We start from the raw sequence: 22318 nt of genomic DNA on the forward strand, positions 1-22318 counted from the left end.
TGCACTTACACCATCTTCCAGTATATAAGTAGAGATCACAGTGAATTTACAGAAAATATTTTTCTTCCCCATTTATTATCGTAGGTTTCTGTTCTGCATGGAATAATATAAATGCTTGTCCTATTCACCTGCCACATGAATAAGAATACAACCAATTATTTGAAACTAGAGAGGCTGTTCAGGTTGGCTGTCCTTCGGCATGTAGTGTGCCATTTACAACAGGGATACTATTGCGATAGGCGTTTAATGAAGTCAGAGTAGGCACTCTAAAGATGGCTTTGTCTGTCATTGGCTGGAAAAAAAATGCTTAAAATTGCCTGAAGCCTTAGAAGCAGTTAGGGCAATCCTGATCTAGAAAAGGACTCTCTTTTCATGTGATTTTGGAGTAATAAAATGATGACTCTGTGAAAAGGTCCTTTATGGCTAAATGTTCCATGAAAATTGACAGCAATAAACTTCAGAACTGTAGTCAAGGAAGTTTAGAATCTAAAGTCCTTTCTTAAGCAGAATATAAATACCCTTTAAAAATGTTAATTACACAGTGCTATCATGTAGACTTGGAATGCATCATTTGGATTTTCTTCAGTTAAGGTTATAGTCTGTCGGATGTCCCCCCAAAAAGATGATAGTTTAGGGTGAAATTAGCTAGTGAAAATGTCTGTGCAGAACTTAAACCCTACATTAAGGATCTAAATTCCAAATCCATAACATAATAATTCCTAAAAAAAAAGTGGCTTGACTTGAAGGAACTATTCATGTGCTCAAATTGTTTGTGAGAATATGTCTTTTGCAGTGCTGGTCTTTCAGCAGGGCTTGATTTATTTCGTACGACTGGCAAGACACTTTTTCAGATTAATATGTCACCCTTTTATAAAAGGGATGGATTAATTTAAGGTAAACTCCCCACTGTAATAGAAAGGTAGATTATCATCATAGAGAAAGCATTGTCTAGAGCCCATTTTTATATTAAGTATGAAAATGCAAGTACCTGATTAATAAATGATTGACTGATTGATTGATTTATGGCAGTGGGCGGCCCCAAGCTTCAGTGTGGCTGATGACAGAGGATTTTCACCAACCCACCACTCTGGGTCATGGCACGCTCAGCATACTCTCTCCCAGAGCCAAGAAACCAGAATCTATTCCCCAACCCAGGTATTCTGGCTGTCAGCTGACCAGTGTTGAATTGTTATGTTTCATCCATACTAAGATTTGTACCCAAAAAAGTTCTACAGAAGACATTTGAATCAAAAGGAACAAAGCCTTACTAAAGAATGTGTTTTTAAATTATACTGTAGATTATTGCTTCACTTAGGAGAGCAGCCCCATTCATTTCAGCTGTGTGAGGAAGGTGTGCAGAGTTTTGCTCTCTCTGAGGACAGCATATACAAGAGAGGGGGACAAGTGCATTACATTCAGTTCCCTGACAAGCTTTCTAGCATTTCTGTAATCTCTTTTTTTGATTGCCTGAACCTTTCAAACAGAAAGGCACTATGTTGCAATAGCAGGTTAAATTTATCAAGGACTTTGCTTACCTTTTGTGGCCCAATGACATCTGTAAGAAAGAAGCAATAGCTGCATATTTCAGTAAAAGGATCCCAGGTAAATTAGGATATCTATAGAAAAATCAGTGTGTCCGTGAGTGAATTAAATTCATAAAATGCTAATTTTCAAAACAACTATTAATAAGAACAGTGGAGATTTCCTCAGACATAAATACAGTTGATGAGAATTAGCACAACTGGGCACTGTTCAATTTTCAGTGCTAAAATGCCATTTCCTTAACCAAGTACAGTCGTTTGGTTTGCTCCCTCTATATTTTTTTCATAATAAAATGCGACTCTGTGTCATTATTGCAAAAAAACCAAAATGCCTTCTACATATGAACAGCATTCAAGTAAATTCTTGGATAAACCTTTTGGTATATTTATATATATGTCTGTGTATTATTTCTGTTAAAATATTTAGAGAAAATAGGACTTTACGCATTATTGCTGGTCACAAAGGATATAGTAGTTATTTTTGGAGGGTTTTTTCTACTAATTTTGCCTGGAAGAGGGAAGACATCAGAGGAGATCTCATTTAAATACTTTAGACATAAATATCTGTCAAGGTTGGCATAAAGCCCTTTAATCTTTAGCTAACAGGAATATGATACTTAAAATGTGCAGCATTTCACCATCTGATATATGACATTGCTTAGTTTAGTTAATCAGGAATTAAGCAAATTCCTAAATTGATTTTAAATAAAGGAAATGTGGAAATTTGCTGTGGAATTACGTTATTCAAGCCTTTCTAAAATATCATTTGAGTAATTTTAGGAGATGCAGATTCAGTACCCAAAAAGTGAAAAAAATTACCATCTTCAAATATATACTTCCATTTTTCATTTCTGTTTCAGTTTTTCTTGCCTCTAAACACGTTATTTGCATTTAAGTGAGTATTTTAAATGTGGCTTTTTATCAGACAGCAGTCTTGTTAAATACTTAATCATGAAATTGTCGTTGGCTTCGGTACTGGAAAAAAGTTGGAATTACTGATTTTTCTGTGTGTATGTTGAGTTAGTATTAATGCTATATTTTATGCTGTATATTAGTTTCCAGTATTCATATAAGATATGTTTACCTTTCCCTATGCACATGCAAATATGAAGTATTTCTTCATTAAAGCAAAGGCGTATTTTCTGTTCCACAAGAAATAACAGCTAGCAGCTACAGACCAAAGAAAAATCTGTTGATCTGTTGATCTGGAATTTAGATTTTCTTTTTACCTCAGTGCTGGTTTTTTTAACCATAATTAGTACTAGGCAGCATCACTGTATAAACTTACCATTTAACTAATTTCCTCTTTTGACTGTGTATGCCTTCCCAGAATTGTTTTTTCAAGAATCATACAAAACTTTCCCAAGTAAATTTGAACATTTGTGCCTCTTTCTTTGCCAGTTGTCTGCTTAAATAATATCCTGTTTGCATATCTTCATACATACCATGACTGAATCATGAAGCCTTAAGAGGAAAATAGTGCAAATAAATTGAGCTTAGCTGTACAGGTAAAAACTGCCATACGCCAAAGCATTCAGGAGTATTCACACATGATAAAACTGGTGTATACACTGTGCTGGACTTTTTAAAAGAAAAGAGTGAGGGAGGGGAGAGAAATTCTCAGTATTTGGCAAAACACAAATCCGTTCAGTGTCTTCACCTAGCGGTTTTATCATTATAAATCATTTGGCTAGTTTTTAAGAACAATTAAGAAAAAAAAGACAAAAATGTATCTAAAATATTAAAAAAATCTAAGTCAAAATATTGTTTTGATCTTATTTTAATGCAGATAATTATAATTTCAGTTGTGGAGTCAAGTAGGTCATGTTCTGATTTTCCTAGCTTATCCATCATATGAAGTAAAATCTTTCCTAGTTCCTTCTAACCTGCTTTGAATATAACAGTATCAAGCAGTACTATAAAGAGAAGGGGTTGCCATTATGTTGTTGCAATGTTTTTTATATTTTATTTGGCCTAAACAGGACAGAAAATCTTTTGGGATCCAAAATATTGATGTTCTTCCCTGTAGTGACAGTGACAACACATATTGGAATATCTAAATTTGTGTTTCTGCAACAATTATTAGAGGGAGATGTTTTCAAATGTTCTATGCTTCTGAGTTCCATCATTTACTGTATAATAGACTTCATTTATTTGGAACATTTTGCATTTTACGTAGTTAAATTGTGATACTCTCAAAGGTTTATTTACTATGCAATACCACCTACCGTTCCTTTAGTTGTGTTTCAGTTATTTCCGTATTTATATGTTTCTTTCTGATATTTTTTCTGTGTTTACTATGGTATTTAAAATATTAGCAGTAATCTAAAATACAGTCTGTGACGAACTGAAGACTCAATACTGATGATAGTCTTTTCATTAAAACAGTCCAGTGTAGCTGAAGCCAAACCTTGCCCATACTTACACTGTTTTGGTGTGGGCTTTCTTACTGAATGGTATCCAAAAAAATCAGATATGATGACTAAGCGCAGTTAAAGCCAAAGTAATGGCTTGCTTTTTGGTTTTTGGGTTTGGTTTTTTGGGGGGGGGTGGGTTTTTTTTTCCACTCCTTGCAAATACTTTTATGGTTGTGGAATGACAGGCCTGCAATTTTGCTGGTAAATACGTGTATCTGCTTACATGTGTATACAAGTGGGGGGTGTATGTAAAACAACACAGCATGAGTGTAGAACATGCTGCCTTTCACCATGATGTCTGAACAAAGAGAGCTTGGGAACACATAAAGGAATAAACCTTAATGGCTTGAGCTACAAGCTAAGAAAATTATCTGCAGCTGTGCTTCACTGTTGCTTTCCTAAGGGGGCCTTAAAAGGCATGATAGTACTTTAATACTGAGCACTGTAGCAAGTGGTAATTCACCAACCAAACTTAGCAGCTACTCTTCTAAATTGTCAGTAACAACTGCATGGAAGCTCACACCATTCTCATCCAAAACCTGCTAGAGCTAGACTCAAGAGGTGCTAAACAAAAAAGAAAACAATGCAAGTTTGTCCAAACAGTTCTCTAGAATGATCCATACATATATGTGATGCTAAGGCATCTTCAGTATTGATAGTGTCTCATGGTAAACACTAGATGACTTACGTGGGAATGACTAGGTATTGTTCACTTGAAAACACAAGTCTATTTTTAAGGTTACTAAGTACACATTTAGAAGAGAGACATTTTTAATCTCCTGGTTGTATAAAGTCTGTCTCCAGAGTACTCTACCCTTTGAACTTCTCTGAAGAAAAGAAAAACTTAAAATGCAGCCCAGGAGTCAGTATCTTTGACTTGGAACCTTCTGAAGGGAATTGTGTAACTGAAGTTTCTGAAATATCCTTAGGGTAGAGGTATGAGTAGACAAACAGAATCTGGAGGGTTATGCATAAGTGGAAAGTCACATCTGCAGAATTTTTCTTCTCAAAAATATGATTCCTCAGAAGAAGACTGGATTTTAATACTTGAATACAAAGGAGATAGTAAGAAAATTAATTGCATGTCTTTTAGGACATTTTTAGTCCACTTAAATAATGTATCAAGTTTTTTTAAGCTATAAATAACAATAATTAATGGCAATCAGAATTTATCTGGATTCAGATGTACAATACTGAAAAGAATCCAAAAGTTTTTCTAAAGACTTTTAAAGTCTTTTAAAGATACATGTTAAGAGAACCCATTTTTGATTTCTGTCAATCTTTTTCTCCAGAATCCATTCAAGGAACATGACTTCTTGCATTCAGAACAAAATATGATTTTTAATTAACTTGTATGCTTAATGTTTGCATATCTACAGATAAAAAAGCATGTGTGAGGAAAAAGTATAGGTGAGAAACTCAGTTTCTCCCCACCAACCTTAACAGGTATGTTGGATGGCTGCTTACAGTTTTGTAAACACGTAAGATCAGTAGAACTTTTACTAGTAGTACGAACATACACAAGCAGTACAGAGGGGATGGAAATCAGATTGAATTTATTACTATGGCAATCAAAGCATATTTTCTTTTCAGAGGTAAATAGTCTAGCTATGATGGTCGGACATGTAACACTGGACTTATGTTGCTGTACTTATGCTATCATCATCCTCCTTCTTCTGGGTCCTGTAAGGAGGTTAAAAGTGTTCGTTTAATTCAGCCAGTACATGTAAATTCAGTCAAAGTTCAGAGAAATATTAAGCTGATGCATCAATATCCTACTTTAGGTCATGAAGAACATCTTTTAATATTCTACATGATCTAATAATGGGTGGGGAAAAAAATGCTGGGAAGTTTTCGTGGTTGTCCTTCTTGTTTCTTCCCTCTTCTTGTGCTAAAACTGCTAACAGAATTCAAAAATGGCCTAAATATGTCTGCTGTTTCAGTCTTGGAAGAAAGAAGCCCTATATTTTGAAAGGAGTCTCTTTTGTAGTATGTGTGCTTTGTTCTGAGGTTTTTTTTACTTCATTTGCTAGCTGATACAGTATGTCTTGATAAAAGATCTATAGCTTCTTCTTCCTAAGGAGGTAGAAATGAAGAGTTTCACTGGCAGTTTCTAAATTGTTTGTATTACTTTTAATGTAATGCAGTGCTTTTACAGAAAGTTGTGGTTCCCCTAGAGAGTTGTAGGCTTTGGTCCAATAGCGTGTTCCTGTTTGAGTTAACGGTACTAAAGCTCTTCTCATTATTAATGTCTAAGTGTTAATAATGAAACTACATGTTCAAAGCAGCAATTCCTTAAAACTAATACAGCTTAGCAGTAAGCAGTCAGATATCTAAAGTCTTTAGTTAAAGAGTATTCATGCAAGAGCTTTTGACCTAAACCCAAGAGCAGCATGAGTTTATCTAGTGATTCTTCCAAAGGGGCACAGATTCCCTTTTTGTCAGGCAGCTACATATTTGTGTAAAATATGTATGGTTTTCAGCCACAGTGCCGCGCTTCAGGAAGCAGAAAGCTCTGAGGGCTCTTGATCACAGTCAGTATCAGCAATCCTACCATGTTTTTCACCAGAAGAGACAATAGTGCATATTTTATTCTGATAGTGATCTTTTTAAATGTTTTATGCCCACAGGTACAGTAGAAGAGTTGCATTTGGTTAATGCTGATCCTGAGCATAAAGTAGTATTTGTCCTGCCCTTGAGATTTTGTGGGCAAGAGGCAGAGTTTGCATTTCTAGGGCATAAATACATTCAGATGGATGAAATTGCATTACTGGAATGAAAATGACAATGCACACGTTTCTTGAATGCAGGGGGTTTTGTGCATACAAGATACAAACAAAAATAGTTAATTTGTGATTGTAACAATTTAAATTACAGCTTACATACCTTATGCAGGGGACAATAGAAAAAACAGAAATTCTAGCTAAAGGGCCAAATCTTACCTTCATTTCCTCTAAAGTACATTAAAATAATTTTATTTCTGTTTAAGAGGCAAAGAGATGCTTTGAAAAATGAATTTAGTTCATTTTATTACAGTGTTTTGAAAGGTTTTATTATTTAGCTGCATATAACCTCAGCAAAATGAATAATGAACTCTGCCATATCTGAAGTCTTGTCCTTCATGCTTTGCCTCACATACGATTCCCTTTTGTTATAGCTACTTTATTCATCAGATTAGGTCTTGTCATCTTTGCAACTTGCACAACAGGAAATCAATAATTAATTACGGATAGGTAAAGTAATGCCTCAGTGATTCCCTGATACATCCCACTATTGCGCTATGTAAAACAACCAGGGATAGCTACCTAGCTGTTCCTCACTTGGACAGATTTGGCAAGTAATTAACATATCGCTCCCTTATCATGTGTCTCTTCATAGCTAAAATCAAGGGATGGGATGTAAAATTACGGTAGACGATACGTGATTAGAAAATGATAACAGTGCACACGACAAAAAAGGCACTTGAAAAAGAGAAAACCGGTTGACTCTATCTGGTTATTTTGAAAGAAAAAGATTGGGTGGTGCTCTCAGAAGAATACACCTCAGGCTCTGTGGTGACAGGAGAAAAAAAGGGAGAGAAAATATTCTAGATGATTTTGGGGTGGAATGCTGACAATAGGAGAATAATAGCTTTGCTTTCAGAGAAGCTGAGATGGAGGCTGGGAGGAACGTGTCTCGTTTCAAAAAGAATGAGTTGCTAACCACTGATTCTGAAAATGTCACTTTAAAGAGCCTACAGAAAACTTAATAATCTTCATCCAGTGCCAGACAGTTTTCCTGTGCTTAATATCTGTCTGTTTAGGAGCCCTTCTTTAAGCCTAATGCTGCCCTAAATATGTATTTCCCTCTTAGCTTCTTAAGCAAATGAATTTCTGCTGTGTCTGGGATGCAGAAACAGTCACTTATAAGTAAGAGGTATTTTGTACCTTGAAATTCAGAGTAAATAGGAGAGAAGTGCTGAGGTGAAGCCCACTGCACATCATACAAAAGGAGACTGAAGCAGGGCATGTGTGTATCACACAGCCACACCACTGGGGAGCAGCGAGGCACCCCCCCCCCCCAGCATCAGGCACTGAGGCAGGGGGCTGAGAGCCCCTGGGAGAGGTGGCTGCTCCAGTGGCAGCTCTGCCACCCAGCTGACTTGGTCCTCCCCTGCCCAGCCCAGCCACCTCTGCTCTTTGCCTTGGCTCAGGTGATGGCACTGCTCCTGTGGTGCTCTCAGCAGAGTCTCCATCCTCTCCCCTGAGTTATGTCTGTGCAAGGGAGGTGTGAGTGGCGTTCCTCCCAGGCTCACAGAGCAGCAAGTGTCATACTCCAAACTTAACCTGTAACCAGTAACTAACTGGCAGCATCATCATCAGAAGGCATGGAAAGCAAACAGTATTTTTCTTTAACCAGTTTGGCTGAGTGGACATACTGTGAACAACTTATGCACTTTTATCCAAATTTTTGTATCCCCTAAACTTGAATAATTTCTCTGGTTTAAGTAATTTTCCAGCTTTCATAAACTGGAAAAGAGACTATAAACATAAACACAAAAATCCTCAAATTAAGATGACCTTCAGTGATCTGTGTTCTTCACTTTGGTTTTGAGGGACTGGCTCATAACTCTTTGGGAGAGGAGGAGAAATGGGACAGTTGGAGTCAGCAACTCTTTGTCTTTTAAATACACTAAAATTACTGCAGATTTCCAGTTGCAGACTTAATACAGAATTCGTTCTAAGGATTTAACCCAAACAGCAACTGCGAACGTGTAAGCTGGGAGAATACCAGGATCTTCCAGTCTCTGTCCCTGCTCCTCTCTTCAGAAACGTATCTTGAATTACCACTTTGGAAGCAAAAGATAAAATCTTAGGAGTAAAAATATCAATATGCTGCTTAATAACTGTTTGCAGTTTAGATGGTAGGAGTAAAAAGCCATCAGTGAAGTAATCTATTCAAAATGCATCATAAAGCAGATCAATGCCCAGCTATTCTCTGCTGGTTTTGAGTTTTCCTGGAAACAATGCAAGCAAATCCAGAAAGGACAATTGTTCCAGGAATCATTTACTGGTAATAGGATTTGGCACTGTAAATTCAAAGAAAAAATTAAAGAATACCTTTATTTTTTAAATTAGATAGTTTATCTGAAACTATTTGATTGATTTCTCAAGAGTGTTTCCAGAGTTGTTGAAGAGGTAAGCGTTTAGTTGAAATCCCTCTTCCAAAGTCAGAACACTTCAAGTAGAAAGGCAGGGGCTTTTTTAGAGAACTGCCATCTCTCCATCTCCTTTAGCAGCTGGCATTTCCTTGTCAGCTGCTTTGGCACTCAGGGAGCAGTCCTGCTAGCACACTCAATATTCAGGTGTATTGGTGGGGGGTAGTTAGCCGCTGCTGCCATGGGGCTGGCAGAGGGAAAGAAGTCAGGCTTGGTATCTCTGTTGAGAAGCACTGAGGATTTATTCTTCCTCTTGTATTAAAATAAAATTATACAATCCCAGCTTGTAAAGCCTAATGATAACTGTGGTTGTTGGTGAACATTTAAAGCACATCCATGAAATACATATGTGAATCCCCCCAACCTTGTTACCATTTTAGATTTCTCACCGCAGTCAAGTCACGCACGTAACTTTCATATGTCAATGCATGTAGATAATTTGATCCAGTTCTAATTTCTGTTATGTCTTATTAGCATCGTGACAACAAATTCCCAGTGAAGATTTGCCCAGACCTGTGTAAGTCTGATGAGCCTTGACTTAATTCACATCAGATTTATCTTTTACTCTAGACAGTGTCACACTGGTGCACACCAGTCCGGATGTTTCATTTAACGTGACAGCAGCACTTCAGCTTGCAAAAGAAGCAACACCAGGAACTCAAAGCAATGTCTGGCTGAGTTTCAAAGCAAGTAGATCCTACATCACGTACTTACAGGCACTTTGTTTTGTTGCTGTATCACCAACTTCTAACACCACAGTGGGTCTAGTTACTGATTCCTGCAGGTGGTTGCCTATCATATTTCTGCAGCTTATTACCATTAGAGGAGCAGTGGTTATCACAATTAATATCCTAGAAATAGTAAAATGCTGCCTTACAGATAAGGAAATAGAATGACAAAACAAGTCTGGTCCTGCGTGCTTCAAGTCATCTGGAAAAATGTCTATTTAGTCTTGGGTGGGATGGTTTAGTGTGAGGTGTCCCTGCCTATGGCAGGGGGGTTGGAACTAGATGATCTTGAGGTCCTTTCCAACCCTAACTATATTCTATGATTCTAAGTCACAAAAGGATCAGACCAGAACCAGGAAGTAGCATCCTGGCGAGTTTGTAAACCTGGGGGAGGCAAGACACATCCTCTGTAGTTTCTCAGGTTTTAGCTGTTTCATTGTTGGGTTTGTTGCATCGTTTTTGTTTCTTTTCCCTAGTGATATTTCTCTGCCTCCAAGAAGTTGCTCTTTTTCTTCTTGACAATGTTAGTATATCAGTGGCTGGAAGTCAGGGCAGACTGTGCTTTTCAGCGTTGGAAGATACTCATGTGCATGCAGCCATCGTATGGTTTTGCTAAACAACTCAGTGCTTTTTAAGTCAGTATCTTCTTAGCAGCTGATAAGCGTAATCAGTCAGCGGGTAGGACTTGTTCTTATTTTTGTTGATTGGCTATTTGCACATGAGATGGTGTAGAGCTTCCTTTTGGACTGAATGTCATGAAGTCATCCAGGATAGGCACTGCACGAAGGCTGGCAATGTTGGTGCTCCATCCCCAACTCTGCCACCCACCCATTCCTTACTACCTCATTGTGCCCGGTCCCTTCTTTCCTCTCATCTGTGAATTCTTCAGGCAGGAGCTCCGGTTCCCTGTGGTCTGAGCATGGTGTCAGTTCCTATCAGGGCTTAATTTCATTCAGTCCTCACAGTGTTATTGCTACTGTACAGGTGAGAAAATGGTGTGTCTGGTATCATCTACCTCCACAAATCATCTCCTCAGGCTTTAATGTTTGGACTTCATGGATTGTAATTGAGAGAGAATACGTTTATCCATTATAGTGACAATACAGAGAAATACCCAGTAGCAGATACCTTGAGAGAGACAATAAGGACATATACTGGTATTTCTGTACTCTTGCTGTTCTGTGCCTTCCTGTAGTGTGCAGTTGCCAGCTGTTAATTAATTGTTGCAAATTAACAAATGCATCCATTCTGTAACAGAACTGCATTGAATTTCTTTCCAATTTGTCAGATCTTTTTGTTGTACTCTTCCTCTCCTAGATCATGTTTATGGCTGGTAAATTGGTTTCTGAAATGCAGCCTCACACACTTTGGTTTTGAGTTAGCTTTCTTCTCTGCAGGACAGTGCTATATACTGTACCTTTAAGTACCCAAAATCAATTTAATTAAATTTCATTACAGGCACTAGAGCTGAAACAAACTAATGAAAGCCGCCATCACGTCAGGTGGTATTTATCTCGGCATTAAATTGAAAATACTCCCTTTAGGCTCTTAAAAATTAGTTTTAATATTTAACGCTAATAGCTTTTGGAATTGTTGATGGGGATAGTTTTAATAAATTTGTTACCAACTGTTTACCTTTCCATAGAAAAAAGCTTTTTCTTTGTGGCATAAGGGAGCTTAAGATAGATGACTTAAAAGTATTAGGATTTTTAAATACTGTGAGGTCTGGGAGCTGCCCATAATGCTGTTGAAAAACACCATGAAGGTTGTCGTGCAGTGACAGCAATATGCCTTGGTTAGACAAAAGCAGTGGCAGTCACCACAATACTGGGGTTAGTTTATTGTTTGCCTGACTTGTTTTATTGAGCTGTTCAGGCTTACAAACTTGAAAGTTTGCAGCCGATTTTATTTGAAGACCTCACTACAGGCGCTGCTTTTCGGCAGAGAGAAAAATGAAAACTTGCAGGGAGGAGGAGAAGAAAAAACATCTACCGCACAGAAGAATGCTATTGCCTGCGCCCCAGCTACAGCTGGATTTTGCTCTCTCACTGTTCAGACACCTTGCAGTGCTGTTTCAGAGGAAGCAACATTGACAAAGTACCTGTTGATACTCTGCAGAACAAAACTGGTGCCATGCACTCTTCCTGTAGAGTTGTTGGACTGTGCAGATAGCAGTGGATTTCATCCAATTCCCATCAGAAACAGGGTCCAGGTATTAATTTAAACAATGCAGTTGGAATAAACAGGAAGAAACATTTAGGGGAAGATTTGGGTCACTTTTTCTGACCCACATGCCAGGGGTTTATTTGAGGGAAGCAAGTGTGCAAAAGGAGAGCGTACCTGGCCATGCATATATCCAGATTCATAAAGCTGGAGCATTTATGACTTGCACTATGTAAGCGTGACTGATGTCTCCTCCTTTTGCAGACAGGCAGTAAGAAGTAGTCTATTCCTTCTCTTTTTATCTGATCTGGAGTCTGCCTTCTTGTTATCTTACTCTTCAGCAGTCTTATTAAGAAAAAATAAATGATAAGAAAACTGTAACAGAGTAAATTATAGAGAGTCACCTTTCTGGTAAGAACATCTGACCCCAGAGGAGGAAGAAGGGAACTGTTTTGTCTTCAGCAGGATAAAGTCATGGGCTTCTCACGTGTTTGCTACTCCATTTTTACAGTAGAGAAATCACTGTGCAAGTTATTATTAACAGGAGAAGGAAAAATAATGCTAAGTATGTTATTTACAGTACTGATGCTTGGATAGGATTATTGTGCTCAAGTTATTTATTATAGCTATTAGTTCTATAACTAATAGTTCTTAAACTATTAGTTCTTTAAAAATATGCATTTTATATATGTACATTATATATATGTACATATATTGAAAACTTTCTAATAATTTCCAGTTTGATTTTAAGAATGTAGGGCTTTACATGTGTTTTTGTTGGTGTTTCTTATTGGTTCTCCTTCTAGGTTGGAGGATGCAGCTTGTGCAGAAGTAGTGTTGTACATGAGAGATTGGATATAGAAAATGTTGGTTTAAGCAAGTTGTATTAAAAATTAACTATTTCTTCAGTCATCTTGCTTTTTTTTTATTAATTAACTGATTTCCTTCCTTACATTTCCTTGTATGACTGTCATGAAATACGAGGTGCAGTTCAGTGAAGTGTCCTAAACATTAGTGATCTCTGTGGTCAAGCACTCACTGTCAACTCAAGGGAGAGTCATTACTACTGTGAAAGCCACAGCCCAGAATTTTCACTTCTTATTTCTTCTGAAATTACAACTGAGATACATCCATGTTTATACAAATGTGCTATGTAAGGAGTACAGAAATTCAGAATCTGTAGTTAGGTGTCACAGTTAGGTGTCATAGATAGACATTCTATGTATTTCCCTCTACATCAGCTATGAATATCTTCTTCCTTCTGTGTCACACTCTTGCTGAGTTCCCTTTCCTGAAAGTTTAGTGGAATGGGGATATTCAAGCCATTTTCTGTTGGAATTCTGAGAGCCATGTGACCATGGTTTCTGTAGACAGAGCAAAGTCAGACGCATGCCTTGAGCAAAGGCAGAGGATAGGAGGGAGTAGGGTTCAAGACTGGATGTCTGGAGTAGCCTGAGGTGGGGGGGAATATTCTTTACCACCCCAACAGAGAAATATTTTTCTATAAGCAAGAGGAAATTTGGGGTTTCATAATATTTTATTGGTTTTATTTTTATACAGCATTTCACTGCAAAAATTTTGTTTAGCGCTGTGCCAGGCACTTGGCTCGGTTTTCACTGAGCCCAACAGAAAGTTAGCATTTTTAAAAGGCTTATGCCTTTATTGTGAGACTGGGAAAGCTCTGTGTTACTGATTTAGATTTAACATTAAGCAGTTATGAAGACAGTTAAAATCTGTCAGTACTTGAAGACATTTGTAACACTGTTCAAGATGAGGTTGAGTGGGCCTTTGAGCAACCTTGTCTAGTGGAAGGTGTCCCTGCCTGTTTCAGGGGGTTGGAACTAGATGATCTTTAAGGTCCCTTCCAACCCAAACCATTCTGTGATTCTGTGATTGTAAGAAGACCAGTAGCGAAAGTCAGTTTATTCTCTCATGATACTTTCAAACTATTCTCAATATGATATTCTTTTAAAAATTTAAATTACTTTATTTTGGATTATCGCATTATACTATGGTACTGGAATAAAACATGGACAAATTAAAATATCTTTTATTTCTGAACTTGCTGATTCTAGTATTTGTATTTCTTTCTTTGGTTGGGTTTTGTTTGGGGTTTTTTTTGATACATCACCATTACCACAGCTTTAAGTAGAAGGAATAGAATTCCTTTCTGTACATCTTGGGGAAAAAATGCAATGAGAAGAATGCACTGATTCTTTTTCCCTCACATGTGAATAAATGTGCAGTTAATATAACTGTCCCCATCTACTTACTCAAAAACTTTCTTATAAGATAGAAATGATTCAAAGCAAAAGCTGGTTTTCACCATGAAAACAAGCAGTCTTCTGATTTGGAATTTTCATAGCCAGAATGCCATTTGGAATGTGAAAATAGAGGCATGGAAAAAGACAGAGCTATTAAACAAATAGCCTAAAATGTTGTTCAGTGTTATCATAATTTGGGTGTTTCAGAAATGTGTTACTTTATAGCACTTTCTGCATTTTGATATTTCTTCTGGTATGTCAGTACAGTCAGTATGTCATATCCTGCACCACTATTTGCCACCCAGTGGCAGTGAAGAGATACTAGCCTACTTATGTATATGTAGTGAAAACACTAGAGAAAATTACTCTGTACTTAAAATGGGGGCAGGTATGGCATTTTCACTGAGTACTGTCATAATGTTTGATGTTGCAGGATGGATGGTCACAGTATCACTTTGTAGCCTCATCTTCAACAATAGAAAGGGATCGGCAAAGACCGTACTCTTCATCCCGCACGCCCTCCATCTCTCCTGTGCGCATGTCTCCTAACAACCGCTCAGGTAAGACCAGGCTTTCAGGACTGAGGTAAAGACAGAGGTAATGCAGCACTGTCATTTTCGTTCTTTAAGCAATGTCACTGACATCCAGATTTGTTATTAACAGTGGTGGAAAGGCACAAAATACATTTTTTACTCTTACCTGAATTATCTGTTCAAAACAGGATTTATTTTTTTTTATTAGCACCTTTTGAAGTTTTACAGCAGGAATAATATTCCATAACTTGTTATCAATTCTCATGCATTGTTTTCCTGATTTGGATTGCCTGGCTAGATCTCAGAGCAGTGGTGTCCGTGAAGGAAATGGACATGAGGAAATTTTGTTACTTAATTTTCTAGTTGTTAATGATGACTTGGAAGTTATCTTAGAACACTCAGAAGTTGTTGAAGGATCCACGTTATTTTTTGTCAGCTTTTATTCTGATTATATGTGTATGTATATATAACTTGTGCATACACATGTATGGATAAGTTTCACAAAAGGTTGACTACAGGTCTTCATGTAGTGTTGGTGGCGTATTTACACCAGCTATCATTAGTTCTCTGTGATCCATAGAATGAATTAATGTAATTATCTCAATTTACGCTGCAGCGTTAATTAACTTTTCTGTTCATAAATCTGGGCATTTTTCCCTCAGCTTATTCTAAGGCACAGCATACCTTGGTTAGATAAAACCATTCTCAAATAAAAGCTTTAAAGAGTCAGCCTTTCAATGTGCTTTTCACTACTTGTTCAGTCAAATGCTGTCAATCCATAGATATACCAAGAATTTAGGATTAAAATTGGCCAAACTGATTATTACAATGAGCATCATGACATAGTTTTGTTTCTAAGAAATAATCCTTTTTTTAATTACCTAGAAGCTGCCTCTTAGTCCTGCAGAACAACCTCTGAGAAATTTGAAAATGCAGCCAGAAGTGCAGTGAGAGCTGCTATTCAGTTCTCAAAATCCATCATTACGCAAGTCCGTAAAGGGCTCTTGTTCCTTTTTTCTTCCCCCAAAAATCTCATTTTGACTGTAAGTACAAGACACTTGAAATGTCTGGCCCCAAGATCTTAGTTCTGTCTCTTTCCAGAACTGTCTCTTCACTTATGTTACTTTGTTGCTTATAGAACATACTTAGAGAAATTTTGGATGAAATCTTACTGCCATCATCAGTATCATGAGGCTGCAAAAGGACTAATATAGTGCTGGTTTCTGAAGGAAGGAGACCCATGTAATTACAGACCAGGCAGCTCAACTTCATTCTAGAAAACTGCTGTAACAAATAATCACAGTCTGAGCATCTCAAAGAGCAGGAACACAAGATACTGTTTAACTCTAGGAGTACCTATTTCTACGCAGCGTAAGTTACTGTCTGACTAGTAGTATCCGTATCAAATCCAAGCATTGGTTCAGTACAATTTGTTCTTACGAAATGCACCTGAATTCCTACTACAACATAGTTAAAGCACTTTACGGAAAGAATAGTCAGTAAATGAAATCTACTGTAATCAGTAAGACTTTTTCAGAAAAGAATTTTATGGGCAAGCTAGGGCAACCTGGCAAACAGTCCAGAAAGTGTCAAGTGTGGTAAATAAAAAACTGACTAAAAGCCATTCACAAAGAATGGGTATTGTTTATTGCCAAAATGGAGGAATGCTTTACTTGGAGGTTTGCCTGGGTCCCAGTAGTCTTCAGTGGCTTCATTAATAGCCCAGATAATACACAAAAGATGCCTGTTAGCTTTGCAGGTGCCACAAACCTGGGAGAAACACATGTACCATAAAGGTTAATATTGGAATTCAGAGTGATACTGAGAAATTGGAGATACTGTCCAAAGGGGAAAAAAGATCCATTCCTTTACAAATAAATTATAAGGAGAACAGCTGTATGGACAAAAGTTCTTTTGAAATTATTTAGGGATTTTTTTTGTCAGTTGCACACGTGAATCATGAGATGGAGAAATCAGCATATGAAAACCACTGCATGTACTGTAATTGTTTAACTCAAATAAGAGAGACACAAGATGGGGGCAGTGGGAAGAGGTACACACCAAGTATTCAAGCCAGCTGTGAAGAGGGACAGCGTAAACTTTCTCTGCTTTAATAGCAGGCAACTGGAAATAATGAGCAGCGAGAAGTCACGCTAGACATCAGGGAACATTTCCTGACAGAAGGGAAACAAAGCACTGGAACAGACTGCTTGGAGCAGTTATGTGATCTCTGTCATTACAGATCTTTAGTTTTAGATTAAAATCTGTCAAGAAATATTTTGGTATACTGGATCCTACCTTGGGGTAAAGAGTTGAAGTAAATGAACTCACAATGTCCCATTCATCCCTAGGACTTAAGAGTTCTGTTTTATTCTCTGTGTCCTTTAAGAGTAGAAAACCTTGATACCACTTTTAGGTCTAATGTTAAGCAGTGATTTTATATCTGCTTCCAGTAAAGGCTCTGAAAGAGGGCACTTCTGGACTTTAACACTTGCCAGAAAGCAGTTGCTCTCACATGGGAGGAGAGAGACAGTTCCCATAGAGAACAAAGAGAGATGTTTTTGTCTGTGTTGCTCAATTGTGTTCAAAACACCAGAGTGCTTAAGAACATTACCGAAGTATGTGAGACAAAATGCATGCCCTTATAAGCAACTTCTTCGAGGTTTGCATTCTGGTTTGTTCCCTATTAGACTTAAATTGTCATTAGCTGATTTGGAAATTTAATGTCACATTCCTTTACACCTGCTGGATTATCAGCTTTAGAATTACATCACTGTAGACAAGCAATTTAGAAGCAATCCCAACTGTTAATGGCCTCATAAGAAAAAACATTTGTCCTGCATTTGCTTTGCATATACAGAGGCCAAGGCCAACAGAACCAATCTAAGCAGAATTCAGCATCTCTTTTGCTTCCCTATTCCTTAACTAAAAAATGCAACATAGTTTAGAGATGCTGAAAGATACAGTTCATGATCAAGCATCACAAATGAGCTTGTGGGTTTTGTATAGGCTTTTCCTTCCTTTTGAGCAAGGACATTGTTACCGCTTTTGAGGTTCTTTTGACACACCAAATACCTGGGTGGAGGTAGGAGAGGGTGTGGAAGTAAGCGCTAGTCTTTAGTTATTTTTGTACACTGTGCCTTCACAAGGCTCTGGGGTGTGCTGCCACTCGCCCTGCACTCCTTCCCCTGCTCTCCACAACAGCGAAAGTGAGTTGTATCTGCCTACTCCTACATATAGTGAAGTCAGTTTATGTGAAAGCCATTATTTTTTCCTAAGCATCACAGGCTCTTAAGTCTTCATAATCAGTGCCAGTGATCACCTTCATATTCTCAAGTACATGAAAATGAAGTACATACCAGTTCTCCTTCTAGTCACCTTGCACTTTCCTTCTCTTAGCCATACCACAAGTATAGGTGAAGGATTTCATTTTAACAATAGCTTTAAGTAGCAGTTGTTCTAAAGGCAATTGTTCATAGATATTTAAAGACAGATAATTATTGAAGTTACCTTTAAGTGTTAGGCATTCTTTGCTAAATGTTTTCTAAGAAAAATATGTTTCTTTTCTTCCCATCTCCACTAGAATCCTTTAATTGGTTTGTTTGTTTTCAAGAGAGAAAGGAAGAAATCACTTTGTGTCATTTTTTTTCTACACAGTCAATAGTTAATGGTCTTTTCAACAGAAATAAATTAATCATTTTGAGAAAAAAAAAAAAAGTGCCTATAGCAGAAAGTTTTGACAAGTTAAAGAACTTGGAGAGCAAGTTTTTAATTGTTGTACTTTTTTTTGCAATGATCATCTTAGTTGTTGAATATAAGTGAAAAAAGTAAAACATTCAGAGAGAAGATTATGTTTGGAGTTGATTGTCGCATGAATACATTTGTCCTGTACTTGAAATAACAGCACCTTTTCTTTTCCTCCATAATGGGGTAGTGTTTCTTCAAACAGCTTAATCTTAGTATGCAAACATTTTACTGAAATGTTTATTCTAGAGTTAAACATTCATATGTTCAGTCATATGTGGCAAGAAAAAACAAATCCATTTTTGTGATCTAGCAAGTGCCCCAGCCTCACCTCGGGAAATGATCAGCCTAAAAGAAAGAAAAACAGACTATGAATCAACTGGAACAAATGCCACTTACCATGGAAATAAGGGGGAACACACTTCCAGGAAAGACACCATGACAGGTGAGTTTATGCTTGCATTGCATATGTAAAAATTAGCTGTGATAGACCACTGATTTTATAGGCTTGGCTGGGTTTGCTGAATAAGTACTGGATCCTAATGAATAGAATGGTATGTGAAAATGATTTGTGAAGACCATGTTTCTTCAGAGAAGGCTATAAAATCAGATTTATGTTTCTTTGTAACTTTACATTTTTATTTCAGAAGGAAGTTGGTAGATCACTTTGAATTAACTAGTGTTGTTTCTATAAGCACGACAATGGTTGAGTATGTACCCTAACATCTGTCTTTGACAGGGAATGGCTTTCCAAGGCCAGTTAGCTTATTTTGCACATGAGTGCAAAATCTAGGAAATTTGGTGGTGTTTGTGGATTCTGTCTGTGTTACTTTCCCAGCTGGGCTGATTTAAATGCAACAATTTTCTCTCTGTGTGTTATGGCATCTATTGCAGGTTTCACTGAAGGCCTCTCCCCCCTGGTGAGCTCATTAACTTGTCAGCATTTCAGTAATTACAAAATTTTGAGTGCTTTGCCCAGTACTGCACCTCTTAATTAATTCTCTTGAAAAATACATGTTGGTCTCCATCACCATTGCACAGGCTTATATAACCTTTACTGAACTTGTTGTTACGCTTACATAGTACTGAGCATCGTGGTGTCCTCTTCTCCAAATGCAACCACAGTGAGGAGTCACTGCACATTCTGAATGGCTGTTACTGTCCCCTATGCCCTCTGTAGAAGTCTTACTCAGAGGATGCCAGAATGGGGGTCTCTGGGTTCCTCAGCTCACTGGGTCATCAGGAATATGCTGCCTCAGAATCAAGCCATCAGTACTAGTTTTCAAGACCGTATTCAGGGTATGATGATAGTCATACTGCATCTACTGCGTTATTCACTGCTGCGTAATCAAAACCTAAAGGCCAGCCTTTGTGTGAAAATGCGATATGGAACATTAATTAGCATGAAAGTGAAAACATGAAGATGAGGAATAACAAGAGCATTTGGAAGCCACTGAAATTAAGAGTCTCCTGAACGACATCTGCAGAGTACTACGTGAGACTGCAGCAGATTCAGTCAAGGTACTGCATTCTATATATCTGTAATATTTTGAATGTTTCACAGTCATTGCACAAGGTGTTTCTCTAAATCACTTCAGTGGTCCTTATTTGTGTGATTGTGAAGGACAGGACTGTGTTTCTTTCAGTACTTTGTCAAGGACCCATGAAGAGGGAGTCTCAGGAGTAAGAACAGAAGGCTGTAAAGGCAGAAACACTAGCATTTTGTTCTAGCTGTATCTGCAAATTCAGACTACCAGGTTTATTAGAAGGTTCACCCAAAAAAGAAGTGTTCCCATATGGAAAACCTGTGTTTACTTGCAGATAGTCTTGTCTTTTGCCACACATTAAAAAAAAAAAAAATAGAGAGTTTTCTTTTTCCAAAACCCTTTTCATTTTGTCTTCTACTGCAGTACTTTTCTTCTCCCATTCCTGTTTCCCTTGTTTCCTTTATCTTTCAGTATACTTTTTGGAGTGTGAGGCTTGTACTTCCCCTGCAACCTTTGCTCCACTTTGAATTTTGCATCATGTTTTCCTTTAATATCTGCTTGTATTTGTCTGTTCTTATTGATCTTTTGGGTGGGCTTTTAGTAAGGAAACTTGAAAGACTCAGCATCATGCTCAGCTATTGACTATTTTTCCAGCTGCTGAGCTCAACGAGAAAAATGAAAACCAAAATCAAGTTGAAAAGGGCAATAATATTTCACAGTCACACATGACCATTGTACAAATTAATATGGAGTTAACAAATCACTTTCTCTTTCTTTCAGGTCACCAAATCTCTGCTCATTTGCTCTAAGTTCAAATTAAGCTCCGTTCTAAGAACAAAAGAAAATGACAAAAGGAGTCTTGCCTGTCAACATTCAACATGAAATTTGTGTAACATATTTGTAGCTCACCAAATAATAAATACTTCATTAAAGAATGATATTAAATCAGTATTTGTAATTTCAATTGTGAGACATTTTGGCTTTATTTGAATGGTCTAATATAAGTTCATGTAGCAAGTTCATTGCAATCTCTGTATTTAATTTTGTGGATCAGACAGTGCTTTGCAGCTAATGCATCTGTGGAATCTGTGGGATAAATGTTTTTTCAGGTTCCACCTGTTGCGTGCATATTTTGAGCTGCTCTTGTATTTTGTGCCAAGCTGATGTATCACACAAAGCTTTCTTTGACTTACAGGTTTACACGGAACGTAAAGCCACAACTGTAGTTCCCATTTATCCATGACTGTCTCCATGTTCTTCTCCAAAACTCTTCCCAGTTTATAGTTCAGAAATTTTACCTCTTGGTTGGGACTGAAATGAAGGGGTTTTTGATGGATTTTTGAAATAGAATGTTGGCTTCTAGCCATTGTGGGGAGTTGTTAGGAAACCTCGGGGGGAAATAGAGAATCTATGAAATAAACAGTGTGGCTGAAGATAATAACTTACATCGATTTCACAAGGACAACTAAAAAAAAAGAGGAACAATATCAAAGTTCTCATTGCCCTTTTCACAGGTTTATGATGTCTTTTATATTTACTGTCCATCTCTTCTCTGTAGAAAATAATAGCCAATAATAAAATTTTATCACCTAAAGTATATTTTTAATATACTTTAAAACCTAAAAACCTATTGTATTTCTTTAAAGACAAAACCTATTGTATTTCTTTAAAAACAAAAAAAAAAACAAACAAAAAAAAAAAACAAAAAAACAAACTTTAGGCGCATGTGATAACATTAATTATGCGATGGTGTTTTCCTTCAGAACAGGAAAGATAAGGCTACTGTACACTGTCATGGGACCCCTTTCTAAAGTTTCTTTTTGCTGTGTTAGTTCACTTACTGAAGTAATCTGTGCATCGCAGACTGCACCCTGTATCTTCACTTTCACCAGCAGAAGCATATTCTGATTATTTTGTTTTCTTTTGGTTTTAAAGAATCAGTCATCTGTACTTTTGGTTCTTAAACTTGTTTTCAATTCCACACATACAGAACACAACCAACCACCATCATCTTTTACAATAGCTACAGATATTAAGGCTACTCATTATTATGTTAAGAAACCATAATACACTGTAATCTTCTCTCATGCCCTTACCTCATCTTTCACCATGCAGGAAGGTGGCAGTGGCAGTGACAGGTAATGATCTGTGGCAGCTGAGATTTGTGAGACATAGAAGCATTTTGCTTTACTGTCTTGAACTAAATGTTAGAAAATGGAGTCCTGCTGCTTGTAACAGAAAAAG

The 22318-nt window shown here is 37.3% G+C and overlaps 1 protein-coding gene across 12 annotated transcripts in view; it reads left to right on the forward strand.

The window, feature by feature from the left end:
- The window catches only part of CTNND2 (catenin delta 2), a 655387-nt gene that overhangs the window by 624352 nt on the left and 8717 nt on the right, over positions 1 to 22318 (forward strand). For 10 of the 12 annotated variants that reach the window (XM_065667606.1, XM_065667609.1, XM_065667605.1 and 7 more), the window contains 3 exons: positions 1030 to 1155; positions 14744 to 14870; positions 18901 to 19032. In XM_065667606.1, coding sequence (XP_065523678.1) covers positions 1030 to 1155; positions 14744 to 14870; positions 18901 to 19032 — 385 coding nt within the window. Of the gene's footprint in view, positions 1 to 1029; positions 1156 to 14743; positions 14871 to 18900; positions 19033 to 19670; positions 20109 to 20854; positions 21633 to 22318 lie in introns of those variants that run through there. The other 2 variants (XR_010610081.1, XM_065667612.1) reach the window with 2 other exon arrangements.

Source organism: Lathamus discolor, chromosome 2 (genome assembly GCF_037157495.1).
Source record: "Lathamus discolor isolate bLatDis1 chromosome 2, bLatDis1.hap1, whole genome shotgun sequence".
Taxonomy (NCBI): Eukaryota; Metazoa; Chordata; class Aves; order Psittaciformes; family Psittacidae; genus Lathamus; species Lathamus discolor.